This window comes from Lutra lutra, chromosome 6 (genome assembly GCF_902655055.1).
Source record: "Lutra lutra chromosome 6, mLutLut1.2, whole genome shotgun sequence".
Lineage (NCBI taxonomy): Eukaryota > Metazoa > Chordata > Mammalia > Carnivora > Mustelidae > Lutra > Lutra lutra.
In genome coordinates this window covers 29,721,465-29,731,432 of record NC_062283.1, presented here as the reverse complement: position 1 = coordinate 29,731,432, position 9,968 = coordinate 29,721,465, and the positions used below count along the sequence as shown (strand labels likewise).

The 9,968-nt window shown below is 47.4% G+C and overlaps 1 protein-coding gene across 6 annotated transcripts; it reads right to left on the bottom strand.

Moving 5' to 3' along the window:
• Positions 1-493: 493 nt before the first annotated feature.
• NFKBIL1 (NFKB inhibitor like 1) lies at positions 494-9,937 on the bottom strand. 6 transcript variants are annotated; one of them, XM_047732974.1, is made up of 5 exons: positions 9,802-9,937; positions 9,290-9,395; positions 8,406-8,682; positions 1,485-1,703; positions 494-1,306 (listed from the first exon to the last, which is right to left on the bottom strand). In XM_047732974.1, the coding sequence occupies exons 3-5, from the start codon at positions 8,668-8,670 to the stop codon at positions 717-719; spliced, it is 1,074 nt and encodes a 357-aa protein (XP_047588930.1). In that variant the 5' UTR covers positions 8,671-8,682; positions 9,290-9,395; positions 9,802-9,937; the 3' UTR covers positions 494-716. The 6 variants fall into 6 exon arrangements, with proteins under 6 accessions (XP_047588930.1, XP_047588928.1, XP_047588931.1 ...); XM_047732972.1 differs by having other exon boundaries at positions 9,760-9,892; XM_047732975.1 differs by having other exon boundaries at positions 9,290-9,362; positions 9,760-9,869.
• Between the last annotated feature and the right edge of the window lie 31 nt (positions 9,938-9,968).

Sequence of the window (9,968 nt, the reverse complement as noted above, 5' to 3'; positions counted from 1 at the left end):
TTCCACTCCCCCACAGGGCTCTTCCTCTGTCCATTCTACTTCTATCCCATCCTCCCACAACCTCCTCATGGCCCCCAGCTCCAGCTGCCCCCAACTCAGATCATTCAGTGACTCAGCAAAGGGAAAGCCCTGTGTTGGGGGAGGGGGTATTCAGTGGGGAGGAGGATGTGGTTCTGGCTGGGGAACTGGTGAGAGGAGGGAAACTGGTTTTGTTCCTTTTTTCGTCTCTGTTCATGTCTATTTCTCCAGTCACTGACAGTAGAGGAGCACAGTGCAGGGAGTGGTGACTGGTGGGCAAACTGGGTCTTCTCAGAGCTGCCTTTGTGGCTGGGCAAGCAGGGCCTTCTTGGCTCCAGCTGAGAGCCCATCTCAGTGTGTACGTGCGTGTTGCAGGTGTGTAGGAGCTGCGGGTTCTGGCAGGCGGGGTGGGAAAGGAGATGTCATGTATGATGAAAACCACAGCAATGGAAAAAGGCAGAGGAGACACCAGGAGTGAGATGTGGAACCAGGTCTTATTAGGAAATGGAGGAGTCAAGGAGCAGTGGTGGTGGCCCATATCCTCCCCACTCCCACTCATTACAAGTTTCGCTCCCACCCCCTATCCTTCGCTGCGTAGCATCAGCCTCTTCCTCGTCGTCCCCATACCTGACCTTCCCCTCACTACTGCCCTGCCTCTAAGGCTGCATTCCCTGCAGTTTCTCACTCTTTCTCTGGGGTCACTTGAGGGCCTCCGCATGGCGGTTCAGGGCTTGAGAAAGGGCCGTCACAGCCCCCATCACGCGGCCCAGCTCCCAGGTCTCAATCTGGCTTCGGAATCGCTGCAGGAAGCGGTCAGGGTGCCAGCGGACCTGCTGGACCCTCAAGTACCTTCTCAGGGCCCCCTGCTCCTCCAAGGGGGGGCCCCTGGCCACCAGGGCTGCGGCCATGGCCTCGGGGTCCCCTCCTCCAGGGCAAGGCCAGGGCACATCGCCAAAGCGCCAGAGGCTACCCCTCCCTGCTCCTCTTGGGTGTTCTGCTCTGGGCCCAGCCCTGGCTGGCTCTGGCCCTCGGTCCCCACGAGCCTCCTGTGCCCTCTTGGCTCGGCTCTCACGCAGTTCTTCCTCCTTGGCCCGGGCTCGCTCTCGGAAGAGCTGCTGTTCCTCCTCCTGCCGTTGCCAGCTGTGACTGGAGCCCTCAGCCCGTGGGGGTCGGCAGGCTCCCTCTGCCTCGCGCTGCTGCTGCTGGTGCTTCTGTGCATGCTCCCGGGCCAGGCGCTCTGACCAGGCTGAGAAGGACTCGGGCTCCTGGGTCTCATGGGAGGCATCATCTGTTTGGGAGGGCAGGATTGGGGTGGCTGGGAAATGCTGTTGAGGAGGTGACAGTCAAGAGGGGAAGGCAGTATAGAGGAAGGGGGTACAGGAGGCCAGCAGGAACATGCATGCGGTGGGTACAGAAAAGCAGTCAAGGGGAAGAAGGGCAGCTGTGGATGGGAATGGATTCCTCACCTTCAAATCTCCCAATGACCTCTTGCCACTCATCCTCCAGCTCTCCCTGCAGCTTCTGCCTCCATTCCCGCTCCTTAGAGGCCTCCTCCTCCTCCTCTTCAGCAGAATCCCAGGGGGGTCCCCAGCCCAAAATTTGCCCAGGGGTCTCCCCATCCTTATTCTTTATTCCCATAGCAGAAGGGCAGCGACTCAGTAGTGGCAGGAAGAAGTCCGTGTAGGCTGTTGGTGGGAGAGCAGGGAGCAGAAATTAGCTGGGACTCCTATTCCTTGACACGGCTGCCATCTTGAATCCTGCTGGTCACTCATTCCCTTGGTCCTACAGCAATGGAAATGGTTGCCCACACAGAAGCCTCCTGGGTATTAGGAAATCACTGTCACTGACAAATATTTACTGATAGCTTACCACATGTGTGAGAAGCGTGGTAGTTTAAAATATTCTGATCCGAGTCCCTACAAACTATTTTAGTGTCCTAGGAGTTCTACTGTGTTAAATGACATTTTCCAGCCTGCCTCCAGACACCCTGGGCAATGTCAAAAACCTCTAACTATGTATTTCATTTTTGGTTTGAAAATATTGTCACTTTACAACTCTTACTGTGTGTTTCTGACCCAAAGCTATACTTCAGACTGGTAAAATAACTGAAAATTTTACTCTGCACCATTATAAATATATAAATAAAGAACAGGAACCATTTCAGATCACTTTTCAATAAACTGAGTAAAATAAATGTTTTCAGGGAGGGGAATTTCTCTCAGCCAACCTCATACAGCGCATTCTGGGAGAGGGGTGGGGAGGTAGAGGGTCTACACCAGCAACAAGTTTAAGCCACAGATATGTTCTCCGCAGCAAAGCAAGCTCTTTCCAAATTGACTACTGATCTAGGGCAGGAGAAAGGGGCTGAGATAGAGGGTCCCACCCAGGTGCTGGCTGACAGGAGGGTAGTGGTAAAAAGAAGGACTGATGTTCCTGAACTCTCCTCTTTCCTGAGCCCTGACCTCACTGCATCCACTCTAGCATCAGCTGAAGGCCATGCTGCCCACTTTACGGCCAGCCTGGCACTCTACCCCTGGCCCAGCCCACCCCCTATGGCCACCAAGCACCTCTTTCACTCCTGGGACAGAGGAAGGTGAGTGAGGCACCCTCCCTTCCTGTGGACCTACTTTCTCTCCTTAGGGCAGGAGGAAATGGGCGGCCAGTCCTTAAATCTTTACTTTGTGGTGCTGCCAAGTACTGGCCACCTGGCAAAGGGATGGGACAAGGGAAGGGTTATCCTGTCACTGCCAGGAAGGTAGGAAGGTAGGATAACACAATGGGCCCATCTTGGCTGGGCAAGGCCCATCGCCCCCCACCATCATCTCTTGGTACACTTGTGTGCTGCCCAGCTTAAACCCCATCAGGATGAGAGGAGGAGGGGCCACTTCTCTTTACCACTGATGTGACCTGTCACCAGCCCTCTCCACCTGTCCCACCCAGCAAATACCTAGTCCTGTCTTTCAACTGCTTACTCCCCACTACAGTTCACAGCAGGTACGAGGATAGGTGTGTGTTCAGGCTTGCACAGGTTTTTAAATTCATGGGTTTTAAGGACTATAAAACATTGTAAGTAAAATATGGTACAGAATATTCAATAACCCCTAAAAATGTTCGTGTGTGGAAAAAGCTGGCTATGAAACTATACATACGATTCAACCACAACTGTGTAAAAGAAGAGACCAAATCCTATGGTTGAAAAAAAAAAAACAGACTAGAAAAAAATATGTAAAAACCTTAGTCTCTGGGTGGTAAGACTATGGATGGCTGTCCTCCAATCTTATTTGGTTAGTATTTTATTTAAAAAATTTAAAAAGATTTTATTATTTACTTGGCAGAGAGAGACAGCAAGAGAGGGAACACGAGCAGGGGAGTGGGACAGGGAGAAGCAGGCTTCCCACTGAACAGGGAGCCTGATGTGGGGCTCCCTCCCAGGACCCTGGGATCATGACCTGAGCCGAGGGCAGATGCTTGACTAAGCCACCCAGGCACCCCTGGTTAATGTTTCAATATGAAAGGGATATAACTAATGAGAAAATTTTCTTTTTAAAGAACGAAGAATACATTTAATCACTGTTAACGGTTTGCTATGGTCCCTTCCGGTCCTGTCTGGGTACAAATGCATACACAGGATGACTTTTTTCAGAGATATGTCATCATGCTATATGTTTTGTTTGGCAACTTGCTTTTTTCACCTCCCATCTCATTTGTACTTTTCCACAGGAGCGTACACAGTCTACCTCATTCTTTTTTATGACCATGTAGTGTTCCGCTATGTGTATGAAACAAACGTCTCCCCACGCCCAGTCAATAGACTTTGTTTCCAAAAATGTTCGGCCTCCTACATTTGTCTTTGTAGACTCCTTACAGTATTTCTGTGGGGTACATTATCAGAAGTGGAATTTCTGAGTCAAAGGACATGAGCGATTTTACCAAACTGCTCTCAAATTTGTGCCAACATATACTCCTACAGAGAATATAAGAATGCCTCTGTTGTCCTTTACCAAGATTATCATCAAACAACCCTTTTAATCTTGCTCATCTGATATATGAAAAAAATGATCTTATTAATGAAATTTACTGTACTTTATATGTTCTTTGGCTTTTTCTTTCTTTTTTTTAAAAGATTTTATTTTTAAGTAATCTCTATTCACGACCCTGAGATAAGAGTCACAGGCTCTGGTGACTGAGCCAGCCAGGCGCCCCTGGCTCTTTACTTCATTTGTGAATGACCTGTTCATATTCTCTGCCTACTTTTCTCCTAGATATTATATATGTAGACAAGAGAATTCTTTATATATTATAGATATCACCCCCTGTGTCAAGTATTTGTAAATAATTTCTCCCATCTTTGAAAGGTTTTTATGTAGTTAAATCCATATCAATATTTTCTTTTATAGCCTTTGGCTTTACTGCATCCTTAGAAAGGCTTTCTCCCCCCTAAGATTATAAAAATATCCTCTTGTGGTTTTTTTCTACTATCTTCTTATTTATCTTAAAAAATGTAGGGGCGCCTGGGTGGCTCAGTTGGTTAAGCATCTGCCTTATGCTTGGATCGTGGTCCTGAGGTCAAGCCCTGTACAGAGCTCCCTGCTCAGTGGGGAGCCTGCTTCTCCCTCTGCCAACTGCTCCCCCTGCTTGTGCTCTTTTTCAGATAAATAAATAAAGTCTTTAAAAAAATGTAGAAAGTTGGGGCGCCTGGGTGGCTCAGTGGGTTAAGCCTCTGCCTTCAGCTCAGGTCATGGTCTCGGGGTCCTGGGATCGAGCCCCACATCAGGTTCTCTGCTCATCGGGGAGCCTGCTTCCCTGTCTCTCTCTCTGCCTGCTTCTCTGCCTACTTGTGATTTCTCTCTCTATCAAATAAATAAAAAGGAAAAAATTAAAAAAAAATGTAGAAAGTATAGTACAATAAGCACTCCTATTTCTTCCACAAGGTATGTTACTGTTCTGTAATTTTTGCAACATTATTTTGTCCTCAAGAAATAAACTACCATAGATAAAACTAAAGATTTCTCTGATGCTGCCTTCTAAATTTTATTCCCCTCCCCAGAGGAAACTCCTCCCATGAATTTGGTACAAACCCTTCCTGTCACACTTAGATCTTTTTTTTTTTAATTTAAAGATTTTATTTATTTATTTGACAGAGAGAGATCACAAGTAGACAGAGAGGCAGGCAGAGAGAGAGAGAGAGAGAGAGAGAGAGGGAAGCAGACTCCCTGCCGAGCAGAGAGCCCGATGCGGGACTCGATCCCAGGACCCTGAGATCATGACCTGAGCCGAAGGCAGCAGCTTAACCCACTGAGCCACCCAGGTACCCCCACACTTAGATCTTTAAGCAGCTGTACTTTTGAGTCAGTAGGACTGTTCCTCAGATGGGCCAAATACTTCAAGGTTGTTTATTAAATAGCTTGCTGCCCTCTGGTGATTTGAAATGTCACCTTTATCATCAGTTTAGCAGTACAGATCGACTTCCCAGTGCTCTTTAATTAGTATGGTGTACTTTTATATTAGGAAAAATATGTATGAAAAAAAATCTGAAGTAAACATGTACTTTGCCTTAGTGACAGAAGCACTGCTCTTCCCCTCTCCATTTTGAGACGTGATTTCTACCTTAAAGGGAAGTTCACACTAACTGGCACAACACATTTTTGAAAGACACCAATACTGGAAGCTTATATTGAGTGATGATTGACTGAGGCATGGAGGAAGAAAAGGTAAGGGGGGGTGGTCAAAGAGGGCTTCAAGGAGGAGGTGGGGCTTATGTTGGGCTGGGAAGGGAGGATAACTTAGCAAAGTAAAAATCAGGTGGATGGGAAGGCAACAGGTAAGAGACAGGCAGTCTTGTGAAAAACACGTTTGGGGTCACTGAAGACAGAGCTACATAGCTGGAGCTGCAGGTTTGTGGTTGTGCTATGGTAGGAAAGGCTGGAAAGGCAAACGGAACATAAACCAGACAGCTCAGCTATCTGCAAAACAGGGCCACAGCTTACTCCTACTGTGCAGCTCAAAGTGAGTAACGGGTGGTAGAGGTCTGGTACTGTGCTGGCGCAGAGCAGAAGTGCACTCAATGTGACATTAAAAAAAAAAAAAAATACCAGGCTGCCTTTGGACTTTCTTCTTTTTGCAAAGACTGTGAGAAAATGACCTATCATTTCTTAGTGTTCACTAGTTCTTGTTGTGTGTAGAGAATGGTTATTGTCTGACTAAGGTATGTTTATACGAGGGTCTTTGACACCTAAGACCACTTCCCCAGGAGGTGACGGGTCCCAAAAGGAAGTTACCGAAAGCCATTCATTGGCATCTCATTGGTTATGACCACATAGCCCAGTCAATCCAGCAGGAACTGCCTCACCCCTTGCACCTAACTTGGGAAAGGGGGAAAAACCTCCCTTTCCTCAGGGGATCCTGGGTCATTTCATCTGTTCAAAGAACGGATTTGCATTTTAAGACCTAACGGTCTCTAAAGAAGCTCCAAACTGAATGAGATGGGTCACTCTACCGAAGAGCCATAAGGCCACCTGGTGGCAGGGCTGTCAGGGAACAGAATAAGTAAGGTCTGAGAAGATACCAGGGCTTGGTTGGGAACTGAGGGCAGGCCCCCCTTAGGAAGACAACCTGTTGGCTAGGATATTTCAGGAAGTTCCTGAACCTTCAAGACCCTAATTTCCTCATCTGTAATTGGATAATAGTATCGATCTCATATGCTTCTTAGATGTCAATAAAATGAAGGAAGATCCTACTATGAGAGAGATTTTTATTCCTCAAAAAGCCATAATTGGGTAGTATAAGAATAAAAATAACAATACTTTTCATCTGGTGGGTGCCAAACCTGTACCAAGTGCTTGCCTCATTTACTTGTCACAACTTCCATTTAGAGAGGCAAGTTAAAAAATTAAAAAAAATAATAATTAAAAAAAGGGATTAAAATTGGGCACATGGAAGTTAAGCTGCATGTCCCTGGTACACAGCCTATAGGTGGTAGAGTCTGAACTTGGAGGAGGTCTGAAATCTGCCACAGGGTTCTCTGCTCTCTTGCCATGTTTAATGTCAGCTGTCAAATTAGATGCCTACATTTTGCAAACCTCCTCATTTTAAGTTTTTGGTTTTTAAAAAATCTGAATATGCCAGCCTATCTTACTATATTAAAGGGAATTAAAGGTTTTTTTTTTTTCCTATGTGGGGAAAGTTTTGGGGGTAAGAGGGGTTTCTGCTGGGGAGCTAGAAGATGGTAATAGTAGCAATCAAACTGGGTTGTTCATCCCAACCTGGGGATTTTCCTCTACTGTTCTTACTTTAGAAGGAAAATCTCTAGCAGGGGAAAATTGCCAGAGGGTTTTATTTTCCTAAGGGCTGCTACCTCTACAAAGCTGTGTCCATTGTCAATAGGTCCCCATCTGAAACCCTCAGTGTCAAAGGTTTTTAAGAACTCAGATGTTTTTGGGATTTGGTAGACCTGATCTGAAAGTACATACACTGTATATTCAGTAGCTGGGGAGGGCCTGGGCTGCTCCAATAATCAAACACATGAATGTTTCTGTGGAGAAATGTATGAACATTGACATCTGTAGGATGAAAATGACTCACAGATAGTCTCGCTTTAGTTCAGGTTAGTTTTTCTCACCAAACGAGTCTGGTGAAAAATGTTTGGGTCTTAGTGTTTTTGAGTTGCAGAGAGGACGGTGAAGGGAGTACGGATCTGTTGATAACAGGAACACTACTGGCCAACATCTACTGTGTGCTAATCACATGCCATGTGCTCTAATTACATATTGCATCATCAAAATATATGATACAGCACGGGTGTTTTGAACATGGGCGCTATCACTGTGTAATTCTATAATGTATCACACAGGGTAAGACAGTTGTTAAGAGCACAGATGATTTAGCTAGGCTGCCTGGATTCTAATTCCTCATCTGAGAAACAGGGGATAATATTAGTACTTATTGTTATGAGGATTAACTGGGCTGTTTTGTGAGAAGTGCTGGGACATAGTGAGAACTGTTGTTATTTTATTCTGCATGAGGGCAAACTAAGCCTCAGAGAAGTTTAGTAAATAGCCCAAGAATACACGGCTGTTAAGTGTGGCACGGGGATTTGAACCCAGGCAATAGAACTGCAGAACCTAACCTCTATCTTACTTTTTGCACTGCAGGCAAACAACCAGTCAAGAGACAAAGGAGCTATAATCTTATAAGCTGTGAAATTTGAGCTGCTGTTTTGAGAATGTTGGGTTCTTCCGACAATGGTAGCTCAGTAATATAAAGTCACAAATGCCAACGGGGTCAACTACCATCCCAGGCACAACTAGCTTATTTTTCAGCTGCTGGCCTTCATCTCATTTGCGGTCTGTCTGTGGCTCACGACCTTGTTCCCCACCAGGAAAACTCACCATCAGGGCCCTGGCGGGCAGCAGCGTGCAGCGCCGTGTCCCCGTGGCGGTCCTGGTGGGCAGGGTCAGCCCCAAGCCGAAGCAGCAGGCACAGGGCGGGGGCATCGTGGCGGGCACAGGCCCGGTGCAGTGGTGGGGGCTGCCCAGCGTCTACATCGAGGCCTGGGTGTCGCTGGAGGAGGGCCTGGGCCCGGACCAGCCGTCCTGCAGACAAGTAACGACGGAAGCGACGTTCTCGGCGTTGGCGACGGGTAGTGGAGGCCATGGAAGTCTTGGGCTGAGGAAAAAGGAAAAAAAAGGCAGCTGTCAGGGCCCCAGCGTGGCCTGGTCCCTCCCCCGCCGCCCCTAACATCCCGTCTTGTTCCTCCCTTCGGCCCCCCTTCTTCCTACATCTTCAGCAAGAGATGAGGTCTCTCCTAACTCTCATCCCTCAGCCAGATGCTAGGTTTGAAAAAAAATTTGAAGGGGGCTTGGGTCACAGATTTTTTAACGTAAAATTTGAGAAAAGGGTAATTGCTTTGAGGTTCATTAGCCCAGATAATTTTTAATAGGAGACTTTGAAAAAGACAAAGAATGATGGGGAAAATATTTATCAACAGAAATCTGAATTTAAAAGTCACAGATAATTTCAAATAATAATCTAGAAATGGAATATGATGTACCCGGCAGACAGATGTGGAGGCTTCTCCCTCTGGGACCTGGGGGGAGGGGTTACTCATCAGACCTGCCCCCCCCCCGCCCCCCTAAGTACCCCCAGAGCTGTAGGCCCGAGGCCTGTGTTTAAAACGCTTCGAGGAAGGGAGGCGGGAAGGGCGGGGACACTCTAGGCTGGCGGAAATGGCGCAAGCCGAGACGCCTGTAAAGGACGGAAATGAACTCGTTACCGGATGTCGTCTCTCTCCGAGGGGCGAGGTGTGTGTGTTTCCTCAGTCTGGTCTCGGGTGGGGAACTTGGGAACTTAGGATAAAGGGTCCGCCTGAAACCGGAAGACTGGACGACAAACGAGGAAAAGGAGACCAGCATGGGAGAGTAAAAAGGCCGATTTAAAGATTTATTCTCTCCTCCCCCAACTGGGAAGAGAGAGGAGATGGTTCAGAGGTAGAAGATGATAAGAGAGAGAAAACAGGGGCGAGAAGAAGGATTAAAAGTCATAGTGAAAATGGAAAACCACGACGAGGCCAAGAATAGGGCTAGATAAAAAAAGACATGTGTAAAGACATAAAGAAACAACCGTAGGAGAAGGCAAACGAAATGGATGCAGAAATTTAGACTTGGGAAAGATAAAGGGAGATGGAAACGGGAGGGAGTGAAAAAAAGAGGGGAAGAGAAGTAGGAAGAATTCAGGGAAACCCACCATCCTCTTCTCCCAATACGTGACACATGTTGACTTCCTTACCTTCTCAGTCCATTTTCAGTCCCTCTGCGTCTCCTTCTCACTCCTCTCTGGTCCTGTCCCCACTCCTGGACTTTCTGACCGGGAAAACCCTGCACCTGCTGCGATGGTGCCAGACAGCTTTGGGCCTGGTCTCTGCTGCTCCCAGGTGGTCCTTCTGGGTACTGCCA

Excerpts from the sequence above, each read along its gene's own strand:
- NFKBIL1 (XM_047732970.1), bottom strand. The coding sequence starts at position 9,124 with ATGAGTAACCCCTCCCCCCAGGTCCCAGAGGGAGAAGCCTCCACATCT. Across the intron at positions 8,683-9,067 it reads CCTCCACATCTGTCTGCCGG|CCCAAGACTTCCATGGCCTC; the intron begins GTACATCATATT and ends CTTTTTCCTCAG. Across the intron at positions 1,704-8,405 it reads TGCCCGCCAGGGCCCTGATG|CCTACACGGACTTCTTCCTG; the intron begins GTGAGTTTTCCT and ends TCCCACCAACAG.